This window comes from Catharus ustulatus, chromosome 16, assembly GCF_009819885.2.
Source record: "Catharus ustulatus isolate bCatUst1 chromosome 16, bCatUst1.pri.v2, whole genome shotgun sequence".
Classification (NCBI taxonomy): domain Eukaryota; kingdom Metazoa; phylum Chordata; class Aves; order Passeriformes; family Turdidae; genus Catharus; species Catharus ustulatus.
Window position 1 is genome coordinate 2,033,930 of NC_046236.1, and position 27,942 is coordinate 2,061,871.

Consider the following 27,942-nt stretch of genomic DNA (forward strand, 5'->3'; position numbering starts at 1 on the left):
CTTCTGCGTGTTCCCCAGAACTGACGTTTGCTGGGAGGGAGAAGCACTGGGGATACTGGTGATGGTGGGAGACAGAGCTTGGCTTGGGGGCTGAGCCCCCGCAGCCCCGGTCCCAGCACCGAGACACGGCCGGGGCTCGCCTGAGGCACCCCGCTCACAGCCCCGCCATGGCGGCCGCGGCGCATGCGCACCGTCCCCATGGCAACGCGGCTCCCGCGCCCCCAGCCCCGCTCCCCTGCCCTCACTCACGGCGCCCACCGCCCTGCTCAGCGCCGGGCCGGGCCGGACCGCGGGCACAGCGAACCGGCAGCACTGGGATGAGCGCAGGGCCGGGGACAGCGCTGCGGGGCCGAGTCCTCGGGGGCTGCTCGCTACAACCGCCCGCCGCCAGCCCTACCCCCATTGGCTGCGCTCCGCCCCGCCCCTCACACGGGCTCCTCCCATTGGCCCGGTGCCGCGGGGGCTCTTGGGTGTTGTAGTTCGCCGCCCGGGAGGGCGGGGTACTCCCGGCATGCCTTGCGGGGCGGGACTAGTTCCGGCGGCAGCGGCGGCGCTCACCGGGGTGCAGGTGAGGGACGGGACGGGCAGGGCAGGGCAGGGCAGTACAGTACAGTACAGTACAGTACAGTACAGTACAGTACTGTACGGAACGGTAGCACGCACCTCTGGGGCTGGCTCCTGGGCACTCCCTGTGCTCGGTGGGCCCGTGGCCGCAGCGGTTCCTACCGGCTCGCTGAGGTCTGCGGTGCTGAGGCCGCGTTGGCAGCAGGGCCGCGCGGGGGGCAGGTGCGGGGGTGGCGCCCCCGGGGCCGTTTCGCTGTGACATGTTCGGTAACAGCTGCAGGGCGGCCGCTGGGCCCGCCTCAGGTGCGTTTGGTGTGAGCGGAGCGTGCGCGGGCCGAGCCTTGCGGGTGCCGTGTCCGGCTGCCTTGGCGGGTAGGGAGAAATGTGCTCCCTAATGTGGCTGCTCGAGTGCTTTTGTGCCTCTTGTCTCGTTTTTCTGAGGTTGTTTGATGTGCTTTAATGTGCCTGAGAGTGACAGACTCATGGTGGAATCACTCAACTTGGAAAGGACCTTTAAGATCACAGAGTCCAAGCATTAAAAAAAGAGGAGCTTGGTGTACTTTGTGTATTTTTAACAGACTGAGTAGGATTGAACTCGAGTGTTGTGGGTCCAGGAATGTTCTCTCTCACCCACCTCAGGAACCTGCTGTGGTTTCTGCAGCTGTGATTTGTGCCAGCTGAGTCAGTCAGTGGATGATACAATGCAAAAACGAGATGTTCATGGTTCCTGTTGTTGTGGCTGAGCTGGCAGCAATTGCACCTCAAAAGAGGTGCTTAAGTAAAGAGGCTTTTTTTACTCCCTCCAATGAGTTGTTGCTGGATTTAGTGGAGATAGAACTAAGTCAGGAGCAGAAGGGGAGTGTGTTCCTGTTCTGCACAGGTGGCAGAGCATAACCTCAAGTCCTAGGGGCAACCTAGGAAGGATCTAAAGCTGTTGGGGAGTGTCCAAAGGAGGGACATGGACATGGGGAAGGGTCTGAGGAGCAGCTGAGGGCACTTGGATTGTTCAGCTGGAGAAGATTGTTCAGCAGGGGCTGCAGCTCCAATCTCTGCTCCCTGGGACAGGGAAGGGCTGGAGCTGGGTGAGGGGAGGTTTAGGTTGGATCTCAGGGAAAGGTTCTTCCCCAGAGGGTGCTGGGCACTGCCCAGGCTCTCCAGGGAATGGGCACAGCCCTGAGGCTGCCAGAGCTCCAGGAGTGTCTGGGCAGGGATCTCAGGGATGCTCAGGGTGGGATTGTTGGGGTGTCTGTGTAGGGGCAGGAGTGAGACTGGATGATCCCTGGGGTCCCTTCCCACTCAGAATATTCCATGACTCTCTCTTGTCAATTTGCTGGGTCAGTTGGATCTTCCAGCAACCTCCATGCTTGTGCTGCTTGGTTGTCCCTGTTTTGGGAGAGAAGGACACCTGTGGGTGTCACCTGTGCTTGTGAGAGGGGATGTGAGAGAGTGAATGGAGCAGAGCCTGGAGCTGAGCAGGGCCTGCTGAGGGTGATTAATGGGCAGGGTTGGATTTGTTCTGTGTTGGAGGCTGGTTGCTTCTCAGATCACCTGCCATTTATTGTAGTGTAGCTCTAAGATGCTTTTTTTGCTTCAGTTTTCATACTAAGTTTATTTTTTCTCTGCCTTCTGGTTTGCTCAAACAGCAAACTCCAAGTCCAGGGCAGTTTGCAGGGGTTTGCTGCCTGCTCTGTGCCCCAGCACTGCAGAGCTCTGACCCTGATAAATAGCTGAGTGCTGATGGACTAAATTTAATAATAATAACAATAACAGCAGCCTCACCAGTGCCATGGCTTGACCCCAGCTGGTTACAAAAAAAAAAAAGTACCAGGCTGCTGCTTTTCCTTGCTCCATCCCTGTGGGATGGGAAGGAGAATCAGAAAAGAAAGTAAAAAAAACTCATGGCTTGAGGTAAGAACAATTTAATTATTGAAGCAAAGTAAAAAATAATGATAATAATAATTATATTGAGAAGCTAAACCCAAAAGAAACTCAAAAGCAAGATGGTTGCTCAGCACCTGCTGATTCCCATCCCATGTCCAAGCTATGATTGGTCCCTCCTAGCCAGTTCATATACTGAGGAATGAGTAATGATCTGAGGAATGGCATATCCCTCTGGCCAGTTTGGCTCAGCTGCCCCCAGCTTCTTGGGCACCTCCTTGCTAGCAGAGCTTGGGAAACTGGGAAGTCCTTGCTTTAGGGTAAGCACTTCAGTGTGTTATCAGCATTCTTCTCCTCCTGAATCCAAAACAGCTTGTGCCAGCTGCTGGGGAGACAGAGAACTCTGTCCCAGCTGAAAGCAGGACAGCAGAGCTGAAGGAGGTCTGTACCAAATGTGAACTTGGTCACTCTGCCCCAAAACTGGGGAACAGCCTGTGAATGTTCAGGAAGTTTTTGTCAAATTTATTCTTAGTAACCCAATGTCCCTTAGTGCTCTTGTGTTTGCTTTGACAGGGATTTTTGTGGGCTTTATCTAAAATGTTCCATGCTATGACTTGAGCTTCTTAGGTTTTGTGGTGGCTCCCCCATCCCTGGGAGTGTCTAAGGCCAGGTCAGATGGGGCTTGGAGCAGTGTGGGATAGTGGAAGGTGTCCTCATGGCAGGGACAGGATGGGCCCTTCCAGCCCAAACCATCCTGGTGTTCTTTGGCATGATGGATTATTATGTATTACTGCTTGTGTCACATATCCCCTCCAGTCTCCTTCTCTTTCCACAGACAATCCCAATTTTGTTTCATTCAGGTCTTTTCATTTCAGTCCTGAGGGCTCTGATCACTCTTGTTGTCCTGGAGATTGTGAGCAGTTGTCCTCAGGTCCTTGCAGAGCTGACAAGCTGCTAAAGTGCTGTCTGAGGGGAAATCTCAGCTTTAAAAAACATAAAAATCAAAAAGCAAATCTGTAGAAGAAGAAAAGGAAGGTGATAAAAAAGGATCCAGGTGGGGAGTGAAGAGGTAGGAGGAATTAAAGATGTTTTCTTATAAGAAAAGTATGCTTGCAAGGCTGAAGACTCCCAGTTGCTCAGAAAACAGGAGTATGGTCTTGAAATGTTACAGCTGAGGGAATCAGGAGCAACTGCTGCTGAAAAGCCTGTTCCTGCTCTTCTGTTCCTCACCAGTGCCACAGTTGCCATTTGCCTGACCCCAGAATGAACCAAAGGAATTAAACTGATGAGAAGTTACCAGGAAGAAGAAAGATTGATGTTGGCTTAGCCTGTGTAGGCAAAGCCCAGGAGGGCTGTGTGGTGGGCAGTGAGACTACAGGGAGGGGAAAGCAATTCCCATGGGATTACCTGGAACAAGCTGCCCAGGGAGGCTGTGAATCTCCTTCCCTGAAGGCATTCAGAGCCCACCTGGACACAGCCTGTGTAATGTGCTCAGAGGACCCTGCTTGAGCAGGGAGGTTGGGTGAGATGACACCCAGTGGTCCCTTCCAACCCAAAGCACTCTGGGATTCTGTGCTGGGGGCTGGATTCTGTGTCCTGGAGCTGCAGCTGTGCTGAGCAGCTCTTCATGGAGTGCCAGACAACAGCACTCTCCTGTGAGAGGTTCAAATGATTAGTCTGCAATTGCTCCCTAAGGCTGGGGCTGGGATAAACCTTTCAGGCAGTCCTGGAGCTGGAGGAGCTGTGTAATGAAGTTGTGTCTGCAGGAGGGGGTTGTGCTTGGGTAATGAATAGGAAGGTGTGCTGCTGCTCCCTTTCAGCATTTGCCAGGATTCACTGGGCTGCCTCTGAAGGGCTGAAACAATAAATGGTAGAAACAATCTGCTTAAACCTGATGGCGTTGGAGGGTGCCCCCTGTTCAGGTGACAGAGTGTTTCTGGGAGCAGCAGGCAGTTGTCACTATTAATGACTGTGTCTTAATTTAATCGGGCCGTCCTGTAATGCAAGACAGATGGACAAGACCAGGAATGTCTGACACATGAATTCTTAATTTTCTCCCTGCATTATAAAAGATGCAGAGCAAGAATTACATCCTTTTGTATAACACTAAGCCTACCTTCACCTCTTAAATGGATGTTTAGTCTTCTCTTGCCAAGGTTATTCAAAGCTGCCTTAGGCTTGTTTGGATTAGGCAGGGAGGAAATAAAACCATTGCTTCTGCAATCTTAAAATGGGATTTGAAAGATGTGGGGTTTAGCATTATTGCCTTTTATTTTTGCAGTGTATTGGAATCTCAGAGTTCCCTGCAGCAAGAGAAAACTTCCAGCAAAATCTTCTCAGCAACAGTTATTGCTTCGGGCTGAGGAGTCAATCAAAGTTGAGGTAAGAATTTGAAACCCCACCCATCCGAGCTGGCCTCACCTTCCTTGGAGCTGGAATTCCATGGAAAGCAGGGCTCAGCAGTGAGTGCTGTGCTCTGTTTGCCTCCTCAGGGCGGGATGTCGGAGCTGAGCGACGAGGCCAGCGAGTCGGAGCTGCTGAGCCGCAGCCTGTCCATGTGGCACGGGCTGGGGCCTGTGCTGTGCCGGGAGGAGCTGGACGTGCCCCTGGACCTGCACACCGCCTCCTCCGTGGGCCAGTGCCAAGTGGTGCAGGAGTGCATCCAGCGGTGAGAGGGGCTGGGGAGGGCACAGCTGGGTGCCACCTGCTGCACGTGTGGTGTCACCAGTGCCACGCTGCTCAGGGCAGCTGGGACACATCACTGGGAATCCCAAAGGGTTCTTGGCGCAAAGTTTCCAGGGGTAAATCTGCAGATATAAATTACCTCCTCAGTGTTTTAGTGGGAGGTGTATCCACCCCCCCCATTACTATTACCATGTACAGTAATTTCACGATTATAAGCTGCACCATTTTGACTAAAATTTGGTCTGAACCCAGAAGTGCGGCTTATATATGGACAAAGAACGAAAAGTTGCAGTTTTAGTTTGGAGGACAGGTGTCTGCTGAGAAAGGCAGGAGCTTCTCTTTGAAATGGAGAATGTAAACCCCCTCCCTCCAAATTATTATAATTTTGAAATCCAAGGGGCTTTTAGGCAAAAATATGGGAATTAGGAATAACAGTTCTTTACTGGGGAAATTAAAATAGAAATACAGTACTGCAAAGAAACAAACTCCAAACCCTGACAAAGTCAGAGTACAACCTGACACCCTGTCAGGCAGGGTGTTGGTGGCAGTCCCATTAAATGGTGGCTGCATCCTCCTGCAGTGACAGATGTGGCTCAGTTGGAGCAGTGCTCCTGTACAAGGTGCAGTTTCCCTCTGGAGGTCCAGTGGTGATGTGGAGAAATCCAGTTTTCCTCTGGAGTCCAGTGGAGAAAGGGGCTCCCTCAGTGTCCCAAAACCTCTGTTTTTATTTTGGTAAGAAATGTTGGGCTCTTCCCCCTGGCTGGAGCAACTCCCAATGGGATGCAGTAATTTTATCAGTCCCACAGTGGGACTCAATGGCCATGAGCAGAAAATGACTGGCTGGAGGAAGGATGTGTTGTGAAAAGATAAAGAACAATGCCCTGCCTGGTTTCAATGGATGGCCCATTAGCAGAACATCTCCCACAGAGATCAGGATCACTGCCCCCAACCTCAACAGATGGTGATAGAACAGATACCTTTTATCACACTCTGTATTGTAATGTGCGTCTTATAATCAGGTGCGGCTTATAATGGTGAAATTACAGTAATAGTGGTGGGTTTGTACCACTTAATTAATTGGTTTAGGGTTTTTTTGCTTTTATTTAGAGTTGGCTTAAAAAATGCATGAAGGAAATGGAATTTCTTGTGTTTATGTTTGGCTGTTTGTTAAATTTTATTAAAAAGTATAGAGTGTTTAGTAGTACTTGTAGCCACTTGATAGAAGCAAGGAAAAATGGAGAATTTAGCTGTTACAAGGTATTTTAAAGTTAAACAGTTTAACAGAAAATTAACACTTATAGTTGAACTTAATTTAATTTTTATGACTTCTAGTGTGACATTAACTGTTTAACTAGAAACTATTAGTTGGAATTTATGAAGAAAAAGGAAGGTGAATACTGAAAGAGACACCACCCAAAATCCTCGCACACACACACTTTTATTTCACTACACACCTGTGATTTTAACTTCATCACTCAAATTTAGAAGCCTTCTCCAAGGCCTCAGCTCAAAATCAGTGTTCTCCAGGGGATCAGTGCCAGAAAGCACAGAAAGCTCAAAAACCCCAGTTTTCTGGGATCCCATGGCAGGAAGGGTGGACTGAGGTGGCTTTAAGGTCCCTTCTACCCCAAACCATTCTGTGATTCTGCAGTCTGGGGGAGGTTGTGCTGGAGCTGGTAGAAATTCCCATGCAGGCTTCAGTGCTGGATGATTACAAGAGTTTGCAGAAGCCAGCTGTGGTGCACAGCTCCAGCACAGTAGTTCATGTGACTTCTTTCCTCTGTTCCTTAGTGGAGACCTGGATTTGAACCAGAGGAACTGTGGGGGCTGGACCCCACTGATGTACGCTTCCTACATCGGCCACGACAACATCGTGCACCTGCTGCTGGAAGCAGGAGTGAACGTGAACATGCCCACCCCAGAAGGGCAGACTCCCCTCATGCTGGCCTCCAGCTGTGGCAATGAGAGTGTTGCTTACTTCCTTCTGCAGGTGTGTATCCCATAAAAACCAGGGAAAGCCACAGCACATGGTTTAAATGCTGGGGGTGGGATTATCCACAAGCTGCTACTTTGTGTTCTGAGTTCTGCTTAGTACTGAGGTTTAATTTGAACTCCTGGTGTCCCAGCATAAAGGGGCAGTGGCTGAAAGCCTGAGCAGAGCAGATGCAGTAAGGAGTATTGTGGTTCTCTTGCAGCAAGGGGCAGAGCTGGAGATGAAGGACATTCATGGCTGGACTGCCTTGTTCCACTGCACCAGCGCTGGGCACCAGCAGATGGTCAAGTTCTTACTGGAGAACGGGGCAAATGCCAACTGCAAGTAAGGAGGAATCTGTCATTTCATTGTAATTTCATTGTCATTTGTCATTCAGTATGAAAGCAACAGGTGGCAGAGGAGCACACTCCAACAGACACCTGCTTTTGTCTTCCCTCAGTACCTTAGGATGTGTGGCACAGCTAATATGGGGACAGGTGACCTGCAAACTGAATTGAAGTCTGCCCATGCTGTCACTGTTTATTAAACTGAGATCAAGGGAAATTAGATTTACTGCTTGTTTAATTATCAGCTAAACACTGACACCTTCTGTACTCAAATGCACTTCATAAGTCTCTCTATTGATTATTTTATATACTCAAGAGTTCAGATTGGTTTTTGAAGTGTGCCCTGCATTCCAGTGCCATGCCTTGGGGGCCACCACGCATTTATGCACATGGAATTGCCTGAAGACAAGAGGTTCTTGCTTTATTAGCTCCTGCAAAACTGATTTGGGCAGATCTGCAGCTGGAAGAGTAATCTGTTGCTGTGCAGCCAATTTAGAATCTCTACAGGGAGTTCTACAACAGAACAATACACTGTAGAGTCTGTGATCAGCAAAGGTTGAGGGGTGGAAATGCCCTATTAGGAAATGGCAACACAGCAGCACAGTTCAGCTGTGGTTATACCAGTCCACGTGTGTGTTCTCTCTCCAGGGAACCAATGTACGGATACACACCTCTGATGGAAGCAGCTGCCTCTGGCCATGAGATAATTGTTCAATACCTTCTCAATCATGTAAGTGTCCTGACAGTTCTCTGTGTAGCTGAGGGTCTCTGGTTCCAGCCCTCAGAGGAACTACCACAAATTTGACACCATGCTTTTTTTGACAGTGTTATGGTTGCTCCTTGATAGCAGTCACTTCTTAAGTCCCAGACTTCTGGGACTGTTTTCAAAGTATCTGCTTTCTGCAGGCTGGTACCATGATTTTACACTGGCCTTGCAGGAATTGGGGTGAGGTCTGACTGCCCAGATTTAACTGAATAATGACTGAATTAGAAAACAACTGAACCTGTAACTTTTCTATTGTGTTTGCAGGCTTGCATGCTCAGGCTAGTGGGCATCTGCATCCAAAGGCTCATGAGCATGCAGGGCTCTTACACAGTTTGGTTTTAATCCCATTTGGCTGATCCAGCCTACTGCCAGGAGGAGGCAGCAATACAAAACACTTCAGATCAAACAAACCAGTTCCCAGTGGCAATGCACAAGAGCCCTGGGCTATTTGGCATTCAGGGACTGGGGACTGGAGAGAACTAGAAGGGCACTCAGGGCATTACTGCAGCTTGAACTTTCTGTCAAAGGTGAGCCTGTATTGCTGATGGAGGAGCTAAGACAATGTTGGGGATTTTTTTTTAATACACATACATTTTTACACTCTGCCATTAAACAGGTATTTTTTCTTAAACACTTAAACAGGTATTTTTTCTGCAGGGAGTGAGGGCAGATGTCAGAGATAACACTGGAGCCACAGCACGGACCCTGGCCATGAAGTATGGCCACACCAAGATTGTGGGGCTGATAGATTTGCATGCAGCCCCAGTGCCCAAGGTCTTCTGCAGAGGCCCAGGTAACAGATGTTTGACCTTCTTCATTCTAAGATGGAACCTGAAGTAAGGTGTTTGAAGTACGTTGTACTGTGTAGATGGAATAGTGCTACCTGATCTAGCCTGGAAATTCCAGCATTTCTGAGGATGGAAGAGGCATGAATCCAACAGCTCTTGTCTGCTGGCCCCCTTCTGACCTAGGTTAGCTGTTTCACTCTCACTCTCTAACATTTCCCTTTTTCTTTCCACTGCATTTATAGGACAGTAGCAAGTAAAGCAGGCAAATGACTTCCTGTGCTGCTAACAACATGTGTTTGAACTGCAGGCAACTATGAGGAGCTGAGTTCTTCAGATGAATCATGTTCTGCTCCCCAGAGACAGAGACCTGCTCGTCGAACCAAGGGTCCCAGCATCCATGAGGGGCCCCAGGCCTTGGCCAAGATCACAGCAGTTGGGATTGGAGGAAGGAAGCAGTCTTCCTATGGTGAGGAGAGTTAGGAGCCTGAGGGACAGTCCTCTGAGACATCAAATGCACTGCAGCTGTTCCTGCTATCCATTTTTAATTTGCTTGGGATTCATGTGTGGTTCATACAGAACAAAGATAGCTTTGTGTATGAAGGTGTTCACTATCCAGTGTCTGGGTTAGAAGGAAAACCCCCTGAACTCTTTTGTCAAGGCTGGATATTGGAATGGGATACTTTTCTGCTCTCACTTCAATTACTGTTCCCTTGACTCTTGAGAACAATTCAGTTTACCCTTTTTTGAGACAGGCTCAAAAGTTTGAGAGCCCTTCTGGCAGTGCTCACAGGGCCAAGAAATCATTGATCATGGAAGTGAACTTGTGAGTTTTGCCTTCCCTGATGCTTGAAATACTTCTAAAAATGAAATTGCAAAACCTTTGCAGTAGACCAAGAGAAAGATGATCCCAGTTCTAACATCCTGGATGCAGTGCTAGGAGGTTTGTTTTGCTGTCTGTCATAGGTATTGCTCAGACTGGTTGCCTGGAATTACCAAGACTATGGACTTGAAAGCATGTTCAAAGCCCAATTCATTCTCTTAAGTCTGTGTTATCCCCCAGGCTGTGTTGGGATGATACTGTCAGCTTAAATGCCAGTGGGATGCTCCTGGTGTTTTAGCACAGCTGGGAGTTGGTTCTGCAGGGTGTGCATGGCTGCTCTCCTAAGCAGCTGCTTCTCCCCATCATGATTTGGGTATGAAGAGAAGGAGGTGCTGGAAGCTGCTGTACATCCATCTCTGCTGTGAGGTGTTTTCTCTGGTTTTCTTTCAATGTAAGCATGTAAATGAAGTACATGTGCAGGAACTGCATTTCCCAGGTGCTCTCTGTGCTTTTTAGAATGGAACTTGGCAGTTGGGAGCACAGTCTCGTTTTGGTTATTTTCAGATCCAGAAGTGCATTTTCTGCAGGAGCCTCCCTGATTAACTTGCATGCTAATCTCTGTTCTCCCTTGTGTTGCACACAGAGCAGGTGCCCCCTCAGGGCTATGTCACCTTCAGCAGCGATGGCAGCTGTGAGTCAGGTGTCATCAGGAACAGGGATGTCACCTCCCCCATCAATGAGCTGGATGTGGAGAGCAGCAGCAGCAGGGGTAAGTCACTGTCTCAGAAATGGGCCAGCTTGCAGTGCACACCTGGGGCTGAGTCCAGCCCTTGGCTTCCTTTCCCACGAAGATGCTGAGATTGGAGTGTCTCTCCTGAGGGAAGGCTGGGATGGTTTAGCTACAGAAGATAAAGCTCAGTGTGGTAATTTCATCAATTTGTATAAATAATCTGAAGGAGGGTGGGAAGGAGACAGAGCATGGCTGTTTCCAGAAGTATCTCTGGTGGCAAACAGACTTGGGGAGAGATGAGTGCTGGGGATCAGTTGTGAAATCTCTGCCTCAGGATTATCTTGTATCCTGAGTGCTGCACATGAAGCCTTGCTCTGGATATCTCCTTCCTTTACACCTCCAGGAAGTTTTGCTGGTAATTGTGTAACAAAACCAGAATATAATGAAATTGTGCGTCAACATTTTGTTCCTGTTCCTTTCCAGAGGATAGTGCTTTGTCCAGCAACAGCTTGGGAACCATCAGGAGCAGCAGCAGCAGCAGTGAATGCCTAGTTAGGATCCCAGGAGTCAGCAGTGAAGGCTCCTTGGAAAGCAATGAGGTAGATTTTCCTTTCTCTGCCTTCAGCTTGGGCAGTGCTTTCTCCCTTGGGTGACTGTAGGACCAGGCTGGGTGAGGGAATGCTGTTCCAGGGACAGGAAAACCAAGGAAGGGGAAGAGGTTGGAGGTTACTCACAGCTCACATGGGTCAAGACAGCTCTGGGGCTGCAGTACAAAAGGGCCTTTAGGTCTTGGAGGGGTCTGCACTTGTTAGCCCCCTGATCCTGACAGCTCTGCACAATCATCCTTTCCATTCTGTGGGTGTTTTTTTTCATTTCTAGGACTCTGACCATGCCACCAGCCCCCCGAGTCGGAAACAAGCCAAGAGCTTTAAGGGCAAGAGCCGCTGCAGCAACAGTGACAGCCATTGCCTGGGGAAGGCTGGGGGCTGCAGCCAGCACCTGGTCCTTCCTGAGCCCCCAGCCTACACAGGGCCCCAGGTAACCACAGACTTGTCCTGCAGGCTCTGTCACTGCACCAGGCATGGGAGGCTTTTCCAAGGTCACCTTGAATTCCAAATCTCTGCCCAAACTTAAATGCTTGTGAAATGGCAATTTCTTGTAGAGGAGCTGTTTGCTGAGGTGCTGCTGCTTGCTTGGGGGAATGTCCTAGATCCTTCAGGACTGTGGGTGGGCTATCAAACCTGGCAATGGGGTGGGCTGGGGTAGCTGGTTCTGTGTCATTCTGCTCTGCACTTGTTAGAAGAGGTCATGGCTGCAGCAGAGCCAGTCCTGGTGTGTGATTGTGGAGAATGGCAGGGAACCACGGGAAGTTGTGGTTGCTGCTGGAACCCAGAAGGGTGTTACAACAACACCAAGAAGCAGATATTCATGATTAGGAGGAATGATGATGCTTTTGTTGTGAGGGTGTAAATAAGTGTGTTTTGTTGGGGCTGCAGGATCTGGCAACATTCCTCGAGGAGATCGGGTGCCTGAAGTACCTGCAGGTGTTTGAGGAGCAAGACGTGGACCTCCGGATTTTCCTGACCCTCACAGAGAGCGACCTGAAGGAAATCGGCATCACGTGAGTGTCTGTCCTGTCCTTCCCAGCTCTCCCCTCCAAACCATGGCCAGCCTGGCCAGGAAGGTTCAGCTGGGCAGTGCTGCTCTCCTCTGGCTGCCTCCCACACAACTTGACATCCCCACTTGATGTCCTTGGCTGTAACACGCTCCTGCTTCTGGAGCTGCCTTGGAGAGACCAGGATGCTGCAGAGGTGCTCATGGCATGCTCATGTTTGGCTCAGGGACTGGTGGTGCAGGGTTTGACCCCTGTTGGTTCCATCCCCCCAGGCTGTTTGGCCCCAAGAGGAAGATGACGTCTGCCATCGCGCGCTGGCACAGCAGTGCCCGCCCGCCCAGCGACGCGCTGGAGTTGGCCTATGCTGATCGGCTGGAGGCAGAGATGCAGGAATTGGCCATCCAGCTGCACAAGGTGAGGCTGCTGTGAGCTCCTCAGGGCCCTGCACCCTGCAGGAAGTGATCATTGCTGTGTTTTTGTTGTGCTTCTGATGGTTTTTCCTTCACCTCAAGCCACAACTTGTAGTGGACACGCTTGGTGTCAAGTACACCACAGGTTCAACTTACCCACTCCTCATCCTTTGTGCTGCTTTGTGTCTGCTTCCCATCCAACTGAGAACTCTAGGAGCCAGGGACAGGAATCAAATCCCTCTTCTTTCCTAGCAGTGTCATTTTTATGAAGTTCTGTAGCCATCAGTGTACGGACTTGTGTTGGTTTGGGGAAATTTGGACTCACAAGTAACTTTGTAAACAGAGAGAAAGGGGGAATTGTAACTGTGGGGCTGGGCTTAGTGTGGATAGAACCTGTACTCAGTGTACAAGCCCCATCCAGCTTCCTTTCCCGTTGCAAAGGAAAAATTCTGGTTGCTTAAGGCATTAAATAGCAGGGACTTGAGAGCAGCAGGTGTCAGATGTTCAGTGCTCCCAGGCTGATCCCCAGTGTGCTCTGCTGCAGAGATGTGAAGAGGTGCAGGTGATGAAGGGCCAGGTGTGCCAGGAGCAGAAGCTGCGTGCGGTGGCTGAGAGCTGTTTGATGGAGCGGGATGAGACCTGGAATGCCATCCAGTGCCAGCTGGGAGAGGCTCAGGCCATCACCAAAGATGCTGGAGTCCTGCTGGATCAGATCATGTAAGTCACTCCCACTGAGACTGCTGGGAAATGGGATTTGGAGTCTCACTGGCAGCCTCACAGGTGATGCTCAGGGTAAGGCAGGAGAGCTCACCTGGCACCTGAGTACATTTGGATCGTGCCACAGCCACGGGAGCACATGTGAAGCTTGAATCAGATGCATGAGCTGGGAGTGGCTTTTTTAGGGGTGCTGGGTGCTCATGTTTCAACCAGAAGCAACCAAAAGACTGAGGCTGTGCTTACCCAGTGCCCAGGGTAAAACTTGGTGATCAGGTGAATCCGAAAAGGAGTTCTTACCCCATACCCTATCAAAGGATGTGCAGTGACTCTCAAGTGAAGAACTTTTTTTACAACTCTGTGACAACTGGCAGAATGATCTGAATAACTTCCTGATACTCCTTTTACTGCCTTTATGGTACTTTTCTCTGTGCCCCAGTTGGACTCCTGTCATGGGCCTTGTTCTGCCCAGCAATACAACAGGGACATCCCTGAAAGTGGCCTAAATCCTGCTGCTCATGGATCCTAGCCCAAGGGAGTGGGGTCTGCTTGCTGCCAAGCCAGAATGAGCTGAAGGGTGATCCAGAAGCTCAGCAGAGCAATATTCCCAGTGCAAGGGGCAGAGCCTGGCTTTTCACCCTGACTGAAGAGCTGAGGCTGCTGTAGAAGGGCCCTGCCATGCTCTGACCATTGGTGGGATGGTGATGACAGCCTGAGATCCTGGCTGTCCTGAGGTCATTTCCTTTGCCCATTAGAAACCTTGGATTGGGCCTGATTGTCACACAGAGCAGGCACAGCCCCTGGCTTGGGCTTCTTGCTGCTCACCCCAGCTCCTCCTTGTCTTGTCCCCCCACAGCTCCTCTGTGCCCGGGGCAGAGCTGACTGTGGCTGCAGATGGGGAGCAGTGGCTGGGAGCTGAGCAGTGCCAGCGCCCTGAGCTTGGGCTGAGGCACCACTTCCTCTTCCCGGCAAGCAGAAAGGAGCAGGCTGTACCCAGGGCCTTAGAGGCACTGCCCCACGCAGGTACTGCAGGCTGTAGGAGTGTGCAGTGTCCCTCCCAGCGTGTCCCTGTGTGCTGCTGATGCCTCTGGTGTGCTTTGGCAGGAGCTGCCAGGCAGAGCTGGCGTCCCGGCTGGCCCTGGAGCGCGCGGGCGAAGCAGCGCCGGACACGCGGGATCAGCGCGGCACTGGGGAGAGCCGGCGGCCTGGGGAGCGCCCAGGTGAGAGCAGCTCCAGCTGCAGGAGGGAGTGAGCACCAGGGCAAAGCCCCTGCTTGTCTTTCCTTGCTGGGAGTCATTTGGGAATCGATGAGCAGACTCTCAGAGTGAGTTTAATTCTCACTCAGGAGAAGCGTTTAAAGCTCTCAGAGCATTTGGAGTGGAATTTGCAGAGTTTCTCAGCAGTTTGGGGTCTGGCAGGTGTTTGTTGCTAAAAATGCTGATCTGTAGCACAGGTCCCAGTGACAGCTCTGCTTCAGGGACCTGCACCTTGGGTTTGTTACCACCCTGTGCACTGGAGCAGGGTCTGAACAGATGTAGTTGGCTCCCCAACCCAATTTGGGGGATTTTGCTGTTGGATCCGTGGGGCAAACCTCTGTGACTGGACAGACCTGACCCAGTAGTTCCCTATCCCTAGGAGTTGGTGAATGATCCATTGAAGCACTCAAGGCCAGGCTGAAGGGAAGCTGGAGCAATCTGGTCTAGTGAAAGGTGTCCCTGTCCATGACAGGGGGTGGAATGGGATGAACTTTAGAGTCCTTTGCAACCCAAACCATTCCATGATTCTGAGATTCTCTGATCTTGCTGCCTGTGACATGTTCCTAGTGACCTGTTCTTTGCTGCCTGCATCTTAGAAGTGAGACAAGTAGAGATCCTGCTGATGCCTGTCCAATACACTTAATCTCTTTGAGATTCTCTTAATAAACAATCCAGCTAGTCTAAAAACATAAATTCCAAAGTGGTAGAATTGCCAGAAAACTCCTCAGTTTGGCACAGGCAGCTCCAGCTCTCTTCCTCTGCGAGTCAGAACCCCTAACTGGAATCCCTGTGGCTGGGGAAGCTTCCCAGCAACACCAGCCCCTTGTGTGCTCTGTCCCAGAGAGCTGCAGATGGATTAACTGTGTCCCTGTCCTTGCAGTGCTGGAAGGGTGGCCGCCTTCCCTGAAGTCCCTGAGCTTGCCTGAGCTGTCAGCTGTGCTGGAGGAGTGTGTGGGAGAGATGGGTAAGGTGGGAAAGACTCTGGGCATGTGGAGGGACTGTTGTGCTGGGGGAGGCATGGCTGGGTGGGGTTTGGTGGTTTGGAGTGGTTGTTGGGAGAGACCTCACAGTCCCTGCTGCTTCAGGGAAGTCTCCAGGCTCTGGAGTTGTTCTTGCCGCAGATCTTGGGCTCTGAATCATCCCCTGGTGACAGATCCAGACTGAGAGGTGGGGGGTGGTCCCTGCATCTCCTGCTCAGTGCTGAGAGCTGCTGGGGAAGTAGTTCCCTAATCCTGTGTCCTGTTCTCCTGGTGACAGGAAAGTGTCCTAGCAACTTGCAGAGAGTAGAGACACCCCTGTTTTCAGAGCAGGAAGCAGCACAGCAGTGACTGAGTGCAGCTTCCTGGCCCCTTCCTAATGCTGCTTTTTCCCTTTGGTTTGTCCTCAGGAAAAGCTCTGCAAACTGTGACTCAAAACCTCCAAAGGCTCCAAGCCCTGGGGCAGAGCGGGCAGAGCTGGCCAAAGCCATAACCAAGCCAGAAGGGTGAGTGGGAACAACTGCCCTGCCAGTGCCAGGCTGTGACACTGAGGGGACACTGCCCCTCCCTGCCAGTGCCAGGCTGTGACACTGAGGGGACCCCATCCCTCCCTGCCAGTGCCCAGAGCTCACTCAGAGCCCACACACCAGACCTGAGCTCTGATTCATCCTTGTGTGCCCTCTGCTTGGCTCTCCCTTTGTTTTCCCTTTGGAAAATCCTTAGTCCCCTTGTCCCTCTGTCCCAGCAGAGAGTGACTGTCCCCTCTCTCCTGGTGGCTGCAGGATTACGACGTCGGGTGACTGTTCCACCCGGAAGCTGAGTGTGCCTGGGACAGGGAGCACGGGGCTGTGCCGAGGGCCACCGCAGCTGGCAGGACATGGAGGAGGCCATGGCCACCAGAGAACACAGCTGGGAGGATGAGGGACAGCGAGGACAACAAGCAGGCCTGACTCAAGGCTCCCAGGATCTTTGTTTGAAAGGTTTTGGTTTGCAGGAGAAGCTCTAAGGCTGGAAATTTTATCTGCCTTAAGCTTCCTGCAGCCCTTGTTGTTCAGGTCTGGGTGGTGGTAGAAAGGTGGCAGTTGTACACAGCAATCAATTCATTATTCTTTTCTGCATCCCAAGCTCGCTAGGGCCTCTGAAATGTGTCCCTGGCTCCTCCTGTGCCATGGGGATTGGCCCAGAGAATGGATCTGAGACCATAAAAAAGGCAGTTTGTGTGGTGGGGTGAAGGGAGTGGAGTTTGATGTTTGGCTGTTTGAGCTGCAGTGGAGCTCAAAGCACAGCCCAGTTCTTAGTTGGAATGTCTGCTCTACTGCCACCCCAGATCTGGGCTTCAAAGCTGTTTCTCCAACCAGCCCACTCGGTTCACTTTGGGTTCTTGCTGCCCTCAGGGGCTGGGTGTGATCATGTTGGTGATTTAGGAATGGCATTCACTGAAACACTCCCAGCTCACCCATTCCCCCTCCTCCCCTCCCCTAGGGTGGGATGGAGAGGAGAACTGGAGGCACAAAAGATGAAGATCACTGGTAGAAATAAAAGCATTTCACTGGAAACAGCAGTGAGATAAGGAACAGTAATAGCAACAACAGTAATAACAAAAGTATAAGGATAGGCCCTGGAAAAATGAATCCTATCCTGGCCAGAAGCAGGACATCACTGTTACTCCATCCCCAAGAACTTGGCTTTGTGATCAGTGCTTTATGGCAGAGATCATTGGTCTGGTTTGACAGGGCCAAGATCCCAGCAATGCAGATGTTTCCCTGGAAAGACAGGAGAGAGAAGGAAGAGCTGGGACTGTTGAGCTTCCCATGCCTCTGGCAAGCAGGGGAATGCCAGGGCAGCAGAGCAGAAACAGGGGTAGCTCTGTGCCCCATGGGAGGTGGGCTAAGGAACCACAGCCCAGATGGAGCTGTGGTGCCAGGCTTTGCTCCTCAGCACTGCCTGCCTTTGATGTGCAGGCTTTGTGTTGGGATAGTGGGAAATAGTTCTGCCAGGGTGTTCCTGGGTGGGCACTGCCAAGGACAAGCAGTGCAGGCAGAGGCTGCCCTGTCCCTGGGAGTGGGTGAGGAGTCTGATGTCAGGGACCTTGGTGTAAAGTGGTTTCCAGTGACTCTGTGCTCCCATTCATTCCTGAATCCTGTAAGGGGGTAAAACCACAACAATCAAAATCTCAACTCTGTGTGGAATGGCCTTGATGAATCAGGATAAGTCCCTTTGGGAAGAGGATAGAACTGTGTGTTCCTTCTGGTTTCTGGACCTTGGGCACAGATCCCAAATATAAAAACTCATCCAGCTCCTTCTTTTCAGCTGGTCACCCCTTCTGATGAGCTGCTTGAGTCTCTTTAGACAGGGGTGACAAGTGGTGTCTGTGCTCCTGGGGCCATCCCCTGTCCCAAACCAGGCAGGTGTACCCTCTCAGCTGTGACCCCACGTGCCTGGCAGTGTTCCCCCCTCTGGGTGCTGCCTCCTGCCCAGCACAAAGCACTGTTTTTTCATCTTGAGCAAATGCCATGGAACATGTGGGCACCCAGCTGCAGGATGAGGCTGCAGGAGCTTTACCCTGCAGAGTTTGAATGAGGTGGAGGGAGTTCTCCTTATGCAGCACCCCTGGAAACTCCTCAGAGGGCAGAGAAGTGTTCAGGGCTTTGTCCCACATTCCCTGTCACTGGAGGAAGGAGGGGAGTGCCAAGGTCTCTCCTGAGCCTTGGTAGTGCCTCTGGCTGCAGTAGCACTAAAAATAGTGCTGTTTCCCTTGAACTTAAGGCAAAGCCCCCAAAAAAATCCAAAGGAAAAAGGAAGGGCCTGGGGGCACCTGGAGAGCCAAGGAAGCCCTGGCTCAGCAGTGCCCTCAGAACGAGGGGCTGTGCAGAACAGTGGCTGGGAGGTGGCTATAGGGATTTAGGGCTGGCTTTGCTAAGTCTGAGGCTGGAATCAAGGGGGCTTGGGGGATTAACATGACCTATCCAATAGATTAGAGTGCCTGGGAAAAGGGGGAAGAGTTGGTTGTGTGTGTGTGTGAAGGGAAAAGTCCCCAAACAGCTGCTGCAGGAGCCCAGGTGTAAAGACTTCAAGGGGTGACAGCACACAAGGGGCCAGCAGGGAGGGGATCCTCTACAACAGAATATCCCTGAGGAGGCAATTACTTAACTGCAGGATGTGAAGCAGCATTCCTGTGCAGGCAGTGGGAGTCTGCTGCTACCCTAGGGTGAGCTGTCTGAGAAAAAATAGCATTTGCTGACTTGGATAAATGAATAAAAGTTGGGATGCCTGTGTGTGGTGTGTGGGTTTTTCTGGAAGGAGCTGGGCAATCATTAATTAATAAGTTCCCTGATTTATTGCAGGACAGTCAGGAATGCACACAGGGTTTTCCAGCCTACTCTGCCAGGAGCTTGCAGGCTCAGGGGCTTGGGACTGCCTCATCCCAGCACTGCCTCCATGGGTGATGTGGGGAGCCAGTGGGAGCTGCTTGGGTGAGTCCTGGAGAGAGATCTTCCAATCCAAGGGCTATAGAGCCAGGCTCAGCTGGCTCCTCTCTTCACCTGGAGAAGAGAAGGCTCCAGGGACACCTCAGGGCCTCTTCCACAGCCTGAAGGGGTTCCAGGAGATGTGGAGAGGGACTGGGGACAAGGGATGGAGGGACAGGACACAGGGAATGGCTTCCCACTGCCAGAGGGCAGGGATGGATGGGATATTGGGAAGGAATTGTTCCCTGGGAGGGTGGGGAGCCCTGGCAAAGGGTGCCCAGAGAAGCTGTGGCACCTGGATCCCTGGCAGTGTCCAAGGCCAGGCTGGACAGGGCTTGGAGCAGCCTGGGACAGTGGGAGGTGTCCCTGCCCATGCTTTAAGCTTCTTTCTACCCAGTCCATTCTTAGTCAGCTGTCTGTTCCTCCAGCTGTTTCCCTGCCCTGGAGCCGACAGAAGCAGCAGGCTCTGCTTGCTGAAAAATAAATATTTATTTACATCTGAAAAGAGAGTTAATGTGTAAAATGGTCTTGTGGGGGTTCCATTGATCCAGGATTGTTCCTTTATGACTCCAGCCTGGTGCAGCCTCCTTGCTTTGTGTGCTTGAGGCAGTCCCTTTGTGGGGCATGGGGAGAAGCCTCCCAGCCCCTCAGGGAAGGGACAGGACCTGGAGAACCTCCTCTGTCCATGGGCAGGCATCTCCTGGAGCATCCCAGCTGCTTCCTCTGGCCTGGAGGCGACTTTTGTGCATGGCAAAGGAAGGAGGGTGATGGGGACAAGCTCTGGCAGAGTGTCTGTGCTGCTCCTGGGGGTCAGAGCGAGGGGCTGGGCGTGTTTCCAGCTGCTCTGGGCTCCTCCAGGAGAGCACAGGGCCAGGACAGGAGCAGCCCTGCTCAAACCATGCCATCTCAGCTGCTTCCCTTACTCCTGGGTTTCCTGGGCTCCACAGGCTGCTTGGCCAAGGTAGGATGATCCTTTTGGCACCCTGCTGGAAAGCCAACTCCCAGGATTTTAGCCTTTGGCCAGCAGAATGGTTCCTGAGCTCCTGCCAGACCTACAAATCCAGCTTTCCCTCCACAAAGCAGGAGGAGGCTGGGCTGGATGCTGAACCTGGGCTGGGGGAGGTTGGCTCTGCCCCAGTGAGTTGCTGCTCTCAAATCCTTCACTCCCAAGGGCTTTTGGGGCTCCAGGGGGTTTATGCAGCTGGAGAGCAGTGAGGAGGACATGGGGGCTGCTGATCTGTGCTGGGGAGGAGCTGCAGGAGCAGCCCCTCGCTGTGACAAGCTTTCCAGGGTGGCTGTGGGTGTCTGGAGCTGACAGGGTCCTGCTGAGATGGTCCTGGGCTGGGAGCCAGGGGAGGACAGGGTGTGGCCCCGGGTGCAGGGTTGGGACAGCAGCTCCCATTCCCACTGCTGAGGATCAGGCTCCCCACGGCTGCTGCAATCCCAGGGGTGCCCAGGTGGGTGGGGGTCTCCTGGGGGACACTGCCAGGTTCTGCTGATGCTTGGGCAGTGGGAGGAGGCAGCAGGTTCTGCCCACACAGCCCCGGTGAGGCCCTGCTGAGGGGACAGCCCTGCCTGGCAGGAGCCAGGGGTGCCACCTCCCTCTTGTGTCACAGCAGGGCCATCAGCGGCTCCAGTGTCCCAGCCCTTCAGCGGCTCCAGTGTCCCAGCCTGGCCATCTCGAGTGGGCACTGCCCAGCACAGCTTCCTGCAGCCACCTGCCCTGTGGCCATTGTGGCCAGCAGCCCCAGTGCCCTGGCCAGTCATCACCTCACTGGGCACAGCAGAGCACCGGGTGGTCGAGCTTCCAGAGCTGCCACTTCTTCTTCATCTCGGACTTGACCTGCCATGGAGGGGAGGGAGCAGGGGCTGGTCCCTGGCTGTGCCCTCCCTGCAGGCACGGGATGGGGTGGGGAGGCCGGGCAGAAGGTGCCATGGCAGGGACAAGGACAGGGACAGGGACGTTACCTCCTTGTTGGCAAAGCAGTACAGCACAGCCACCAGAAAGCCCTGTAGGGAGAGCCAGGAGTGAGTCCCCGGTCTGTCCCTGTCCTGGGGCTGGGATGGGCTTAGGCTCCCCCCAAGCCCCTTCTGGGTGCGTTTAGGGTGAGGTTCCCATGGCAGCACCGCGCTCTCCGGGGCAGAGAGTGGTTCCCTTGCAGCACAGGGAGGAGAGGGACCCCTGATCTCTGCTCCCTGTGTGCCCAGAGCAAGGACTCGTTTCATTGGCACCTCACCTGGAAGGAGTTGAGGAAGAGGGTGAAGAACACCTTGACGTAGCGCAGGATGCCCGTGGTCTGCTCGTCGGTGGCGAAGATGAAAACGACCTCGTGGATGCCGAAGAGGGGGATGAGGGTCAGGGTGGCTTTGGCCAGTCTGGGGCAGAGCAAGGGGACAGTAAAACTCCCAGAGAACTCCCAGGATGTACAAAGGGGAGGACAGGCGTGGGGAGGGGTAGGGAGTGTGGTGTTATCCCAGACTGTCCCGCCCCTCTCCCGGCCCACCTCAGTTTGTAGTCGGCGTAGCCCTTCTGGTTGGCCCGGAGCTTGGCCAGGATCACCTTGAGGATCCGCATGAAGATGAGCAGGTTGATCTGGGAGGGGGAGACAGGGCACACAGAGCCCAGCCCTGGCTGTGACACTCACCCAGCAGGAGATGGCACCCCCTGTGCTGCCCTTCCTCCCCTCCTGCCACCCCAAAATCCTGCCTAGGAAGCAGCAGGGGCCAACCCCAGCCCCTTTCTCTGGGCTTCAGCACCCCAGACTCCTTCATGAACCCCCAGAACCAGCAAATTGCTGAACCCCCTGTGTATCTGGCTGCTCCTTGCAGGCCAGCTCTCCCTCCTGGCCTCTGCTGGAAACTTCCCTGGGGATCCCAGCCCTGCCCAGGGGCTGAGCTGCTGCTATCCAAACAGTCCCAGGGCTGGCAGCTGTTCCCTACCAGGGAGGCGAGCAGGATGGGGATGCGGATGATCCACCAGTAAGCCATGTTCTCATTCAGAGCCCAGCACCTGCCAGGGAGGCACCGAGAGCAGCACCATCACCCTGTGCTGGGGCAGGATGCTCCAAGAGCTTTCCAGCCCCAGCCAGGGGCTCAGGAACCCCCAGCAGCCTCTGAGCATCCCAGTAGGACCCCCTCTATCCATCCATCCATCCATCCATCATCCATCCATCCATCCATCCCTGCCTCCATCCCTCCATTCCCTACTCACTCTGCATTCTCCTTCAGGTACTTGGCAACCATCCAGGGCACCACGAACACCACGGGGGTCCCTGCAAGTCACACAGCAAACCCTGTAAAACCAAGCACCCTCCTGAGCTGAGAAGCCACCCCTGCACTGGGGGGGACACCCGGGGTGGCAGAGCCCCCACCCCACACCCTCCTGGGATGGTTGGGACTGCGGTGTGCCCGCACCAGGCACTGTCCCTGTCCCCCACACCAGGCTCTGTCCCTGTCCCCCATACCAGGCTCTGTCCCCGTCCCCCACACCAGGCTCTGTCCCTGTCCCCCACACCAGGCTCTGTCCCTGTCCCCGCCATGCGCCAGGGTGGCCCCTACCCCAGCCCAGGTAGAGGTAGAGCCTGTAGTAATTCTTCTCGGAGAACACAGCCCCGATGAGCAGCTTGTAGAGGTAGACAGCTTCCACCAGGAACCAGTAGTGGTTGGCCAGGATGCAGTACTGCATCAGCACCTGCGCTGCACGGCACCCCAGCGCTGCCTGCCACGGGAGAGGCACCGTGGGGCTGGCTGTGCGCATGGGGCACCCCACAGCTCACCCACAGCCACCAGGCACCCACAGCTCATCCCCTGGGATATGGTGCTGCACAGGCACCCCCAGACCTCACCCATCAGGGGTGTGGGTGGCACCAAGGGCTCATCCCTCAGGTGCCACATGGGCCCAGAGCTCACCCAGCAGGTGCACAGGTGTTCCAAGAGTTCACCCACTGGGTCATGGGCAGCAGAGACACCCCAAAAGCATGTCCAGAGGGTGGATGGGCACCCCAGGATCATGCACAGGTACTCCAAGCCCCATCCATCAGGTGCACGGGCAACACTGGCACCCCAAGAACTCACCCAGCGGGTGTCTGGGGCTGCATGGGCACCGACCCTCCCCACCCCCCCAGCCCTGCCCTGGACGAGGGTCCCCACGCTGCCACCAGCCCAGCACTTGCCTCGTGGCTCAGCAGAGCCTCCCAGTCGGCCACCTGCACCAGCTCCACACCCCAGCGCCGCTCCAGCAGCGCGTCCTTCACCATCACCGAGGTGGCCCGCAGCCCGAAGGAGGCGAACAGGTTGGCGTGGATGTAATTCCTGGTGCAGCGCAGGTTCCTGCAGAAGCCGGGCTCAGGCAGGGCGGGCTCAGCGGGGAGGGAGCAGGGGCGGGGCCGTGTCCTACCTGCAGACGGTGAGGACGAGCAGGGCGGAGATGAGGGTGAGCAGTGACAGCGAGTACCCCACGGTGTAGAGCACCTTGAAGCTCACCATGAGCCGGCGGGCGCCTTCCTGCAGGGGAGCACAGCGCCAGGGAGCCCAGGTGGGTGCATGGCCACCCCCGGCCAGGGTGCCCTGGCCATCCCCGGGGTCCCAGCCAGGGTCCCACCTCCTCAGCAGTGACCTCCAGCTCATCCTCGCATTGGGAGTAGTCCCTCCAGGGCTGGCTACCGTTCACTGTCACCCACTGGCCGTCGGTGCCACACCTGCGGCTCACCAGCCCGTGTTTCACTGTGGACATGAAGCACCAGCACAGTCCCGCAGGCTCCTCCAAGCCCCTCTCCTGGGATGATGGATCTGACCCTGTTCAGTGCCCTGTTCCAGTGCAGGCATGGGCAGGGCACAAGCTGGCTCTGCTCTGAGCCCCAGGATTTCCCCTACCCCAGGTCCACTCTTGGGTCCCTCTGCCCCTGTCAGACGAAGGGAGGGGAACCCTGAGAGCCTCTCCACTCCCAGAACGGCTCAGTCCTGGCTTCCAGCTCCGGGATGGCAGGAGGGAATCCTCACCTTTCTCAAACCAGGGCAGGTAGAAGGGGCAGGAGACGTTGACGGTGGTGCCGGGGCTTCCGTCGGGCCAGCAGGCGTACATGTCAAATGTTCTGTTACAGAACAGCCCTGCCAGGGGCAGGGACAGGGAAAGCCAGTGGTCAGATGCTGGTGGCACAGACGCATCAAGCCCTGCTATCCCAGCACCTCTGAAGGGGCTGATGCCACCCTGAAATGGGCCCGGGTGCCCCACACCAGCCTCAGCCCCCCAGGACATCCCAGCCCTGGATATCCCATCTGAGATATGAAGGTCCCTGTGGTCACCCTTCGTGTGACCAGAGCAGAGGATGCAGGAGGAGGAACAAACCCCAGCCCTGGCTCTGTGTGCCCCTGAGCCGGGCACGGCCGGGTACCTGCAGGGTAGGGCTCGCTCGCCATCCTCCTCAGGCACTCGTCACGGTACCGCAGCCACTCCTCGAAGGTCTTCTCCAGCACCTTGGCCTCGCCGTGCTGCAAGCCCAGAGCTGGGTCAGAGCCTCCAGCCCCAGCGCCCCGACTGCCCCCACGAGCTGCTGGCACACCCCAGGGCTAGGCAGGAACCCAGGGCGGAGCCGCCTCGCAGGGGTCAGAGCCCGGCGGTGCCAGCCCCGCTGCCCCCCGGCCCCAGCCCGGCCCTCACCCGCACGGAGGAGAACAGGCACATCCAGGCGAGTTGGACGAGGCTCCGCAGGGATCCAGCTCCAAGCATGTCCCTCGCGGCTGCTCCCAGCCTGACCAGTGCCCCCAGTGCCGGGGACCGCGATCCTGGTGAGAGGTGGAGGAACGGGGACGGCTCGGCTCTGCCAGCCACCCTCACCCGGTGGAGACACAGATGTGCTTCCCAAGCCAGCAGAGGAGATCCTGGGCACGTCCTGGGCTGCCACAGCCCCGGGTCACTCCCCTGATGGAACCCAAAAATCGGGGAGCACCAGGCACAGCAGCCAAAGTGTAAATGGCTCACACGTCTTGCATGAGCCTGGTCAGCTTCTACCCGCCGCTGCCAGCCCCGAGTGGAGCAAACGCCATCGTGACAGCGACGGGACACCCCAGTGCCACTGCTGCCACCCAGCAGGTGACTGGCACCCTGGGTGACCCGGGAAGGGGCTGCAGAGACAGGAGGCAGCGAGACCTCTCTGGGGTCCCCTGGGCCCCCACCCCCAGGCAGGCTGGGACCCCCATCCCGGCTGTGCCCCATCACGTCCCGCCCCGATCCTGCGGCAGAGACCCCTCCCAGCCCAGCAGGGGCTCGGGGGGAGGAGCAGCTCAGTCCCCCCGAGGCTCCCCGGTCCTCCCGGGGTTCCCCATCGCTCCAGCCTGGACCACCCCAGCCCGGCTCCCCCCTCAAGGACGGACCTCCCGCTTTGTCCCCCACAAGCGTCCCCACGAGGGTCCCCAGCCGGTCCCGCTGGGTGCCTGCGGGGTCCCGGGGCTCCGCCGCTTACCCGGCTCTGCGGGAGCGGCAATCCCGATGTCCCGGTGCTCCCGGTACTCGCGGTGCTCCCGGCAGCCTCGGCAGCGCGGGTGGTTCTGGCAGCCCCGGTGTTCCCGTTGTTCCCAATGGTCCCGCTATTCCCGGTGTCACGGGCAGCCCCGGCTCCGCGAGGTGAACGCGGCGGTGACCGAGCGGCGTCTGCGGCGGAGCCGCCTCCTGCCAGAGCCATGCCCCGACGGGAGGAGATTTTTGGGGGGGCTTAGGGGGAAGTACGGGGGTGGCACCGCCTCCCGGGGCTCCGGACGCCCGGGGAGACTCGGAGGGTCCCGGCGCCGCTGCCCCCGCGCCCGCGGAGCTCCAACACGGACCCACCGGGAATCACACAGGGATGGGGGTCAGGTCCAGCCCTGCCGGGATCCGACTGAGTCACACAGGGATCGGGACCAGGTCCAGATCCAGCCCCACTGAGGGTCCCCAGCTGCATCACATGGGGGCAGCCAGGGGAACTTCAAGGGCAGGGACAGGCCATGGGACAAGGCTGGTGGCCCTGGTCATGCTGCCCCCCCCCCACCCCACATGCTGGCGGTGGGGAAGGAGGGCTCTGTGCCAAGGCAGGGCTGGGTTTTGCCATCAGTGGAGTGGGGGAGATTCCCCCGAGGTCCCCCAAGCCACCAGCAGTGCAGCCCTTCCAGGTCCCACGTCCCTCCCAGGGCAGCTGTGCTTCCCTCCTGCTGCAATGTTGGTACCGACCCTGCCCTGCAGCATCAGGTTCATCCCCCAAACCTGGCTGAATGCACCAGAAAATACATTTCTTTTGCAAAAATAAGGTGTTTGCCACGAAGCTGCTGCAGTGGGCTGGGAGCAGACACAGGAGTCAGATGGATGAGGAGTCACAGCTGTGGCTCCAGCGATGCGAGAGGTGTCTGGGAGTTCCAAGTGACAAATAACACAGTGGTGGAGCAGCCCAGGGTAAGGAATTGTTATCTGGGGGGAAAATGAGCCCTCAGGTGCCTCCTACAGCATGAACCAACATCAGAGTGTTTGCTTCTTAACAGATTATGAACTTTGGACAAGAGGGACAGGACACAGGGAATGACCTCCCACTGCCAGAGGGCAGGGATGGATGGGATGTTGGGAAGGAATTGTTCCCTGGGAGGGAGGTGAGGCCCTGGCACTGGGTGCCCAGAGCAGCTGTGGCTGCCCCTGGATCCCTGGCAGTGTCCAAGGCCAGGCTGGACAGGGCTTGGAGCAACCTGGGACAGTGGGAGGTGTCCCTGCTCATGGCAGGGGTGGGACTAGATGGGCCTTAAGGTCTCTTCAACCCAAACCATTCCATGATTCCATGATAACACAGCCCTGGGGCACTCGTGGAGGATGATTCCAGCCACATCTCCCTTCCCAGACAGACACTGCACATCTTCAACCCATCTAATGGCAGCAGGAGCATGGGGTGGGCTCATCCCACAAGGATGCTGGATTTGGGGGAGAGCCCAGGGCTACAGCATGTGGATGCCATTCCCTAGAGAGGAATCACAGGAGTCCAGACATTATTGCCCCAGTGTGGTCCATCTGATGGGATTTTCTCCCATGTCCCTTGCATGGGGACATGAGGAACGAGCTGTTCCTCTCCATATTGATGATTTCAGGAGGGTCTCCATAGCGACTGCAGCGCTCGAGGCTCAGCCGGGCCAGATCCCGACCCATGGGGTGCTCAGAGCCAGCTGGAGCCACGGGAACAGGGGCTGGGACAGCACCCCACTCCCAACACCTGCTGTCCTGCCAGGGTGGGCTGGGAACACAGCTGTCACCAAGGGCACACAACAGGTACATTTATTTATTTATTGATTTATTACAGATTATGTTCACCATCAGAGCTGGAAAAATTGTCCCAGAACGGTCTCAGGCACTGAAGCTGTTAGTGCTTCTTGGGTAACCTGAGAGCTGCAGGGGTGCTCAGGGAGAGGAGAGCATCCTCCAGGGCCCTGCATGAGAAAATCATGGAATTGTTTAGGGTGGAAATCCCTCTGAGATCATCGAGTCCAATGAGGCAGCACTGCCAGGTCAGCCACTAACCTATGTCCCTAAAACACCACATCTACAAGTTTTTGGAATATTTCCATGGATGGTGACTCCACCACTGCTCTCAGCAGCCTGTTCCAGTGCCTGATCCCTCCTTCAGTGAAGAAATTTTCCCAATATCCAACCCAAACCTCATCTGGTGTGACCGGAGGCTGTTTCCTCTGGTCCTGTGCCGTGTTCCCTGGGAGAAAAGTCACGGTCACTAAGGGATAAACACCCAGCCAGAGAACCCCCCATGGCTGAATCCCTTCCCCCCGAGCACTGTTACCAGCAGCAACACCTCCTGAAGGCAGCTTTCACTTTATCTGTCCATTATTGATGGGGGAACTCATCCGTGTGTATTATTGCAGGATTCGCTAATCAAGGTGCTTCGCCTCCCATCCAGAAGCAATTTGCAGAACAGAAGCGCTCATCAACACATCCCGA

At 54.9% G+C, this 27,942-nt stretch overlaps 2 protein-coding genes across 5 annotated transcripts; one reads left to right on the top strand and one right to left on the bottom strand.

Annotated features, from left to right (window-relative positions):
• Positions 1-504: 504 nt before the first annotated feature.
• On the top strand, positions 505-18,797 carry ANKS3 (ankyrin repeat and sterile alpha motif domain containing 3). 3 transcript variants are annotated; one of them, XR_004419558.1, is made up of 18 exons: positions 505-568; positions 4,724-4,824; positions 4,935-5,110; positions 6,919-7,117; positions 7,323-7,444; positions 8,095-8,176; positions 8,870-9,005; positions 9,308-9,466; positions 10,464-10,589; positions 11,034-11,149; positions 11,430-11,588; positions 12,047-12,171; positions 12,438-12,579; positions 13,120-13,292; positions 14,146-14,312; positions 14,394-14,509; positions 15,426-15,509; positions 15,933-16,020. XR_004419558.1 is itself a non-coding variant. In XM_033074174.1 (18 exons), exons 3-17 carry the CDS (start codon positions 4,941-4,943, stop codon positions 16,013-16,015), a joined length of 1,992 nt encoding a protein of 663 aa, XP_032930065.1. In that variant the 5' UTR covers positions 505-568; positions 4,724-4,824; positions 4,935-4,940; the 3' UTR covers positions 16,016-16,028; positions 16,305-18,797. The 3 variants fall into 3 exon arrangements, 2 of the variants coding, with proteins under 2 accessions (XP_032930065.1, XP_032930064.1); XM_033074174.1 differs by lacking the exon at positions 14,146-14,312 and adding an exon at positions 16,305-18,797 and having other exon boundaries at positions 15,933-16,028; XM_033074173.1 differs by lacking the exon at positions 15,933-16,020 and having other exon boundaries at positions 15,426-15,510.
• A 659-nt stretch (positions 18,798-19,456) lies between these two features.
• LOC117004083 (glucagon receptor-like) lies at positions 19,457-25,529 on the bottom strand. 2 transcript variants are annotated; one of them, XM_042779787.1, is made up of 13 exons: positions 25,448-25,529; positions 24,646-24,770; positions 24,380-24,476; positions 23,988-24,095; positions 23,590-23,711; positions 23,386-23,492; positions 23,162-23,318; positions 22,548-22,707; positions 22,201-22,261; positions 21,930-21,999; positions 21,494-21,582; positions 21,227-21,365; positions 19,457-20,999 (listed from the first exon to the last, which is right to left on the bottom strand). In XM_042779787.1, the coding sequence occupies exons 2-13, from the start codon at positions 24,712-24,714 to the stop codon at positions 20,817-20,819; spliced, it is 1,362 nt and encodes a 453-aa protein (XP_042635721.1). In that variant the 5' UTR covers positions 24,715-24,770; positions 25,448-25,529; the 3' UTR covers positions 19,457-20,816. The 2 variants fall into 2 exon arrangements, with proteins under 2 accessions (XP_042635721.1, XP_032930446.1); XM_033074555.2 differs by lacking the exon at positions 25,448-25,529 and having other exon boundaries at positions 19,457-20,832; positions 20,958-20,999; positions 24,646-24,952.
• Positions 25,530-27,942: the final 2,413 nt, after the last annotated feature.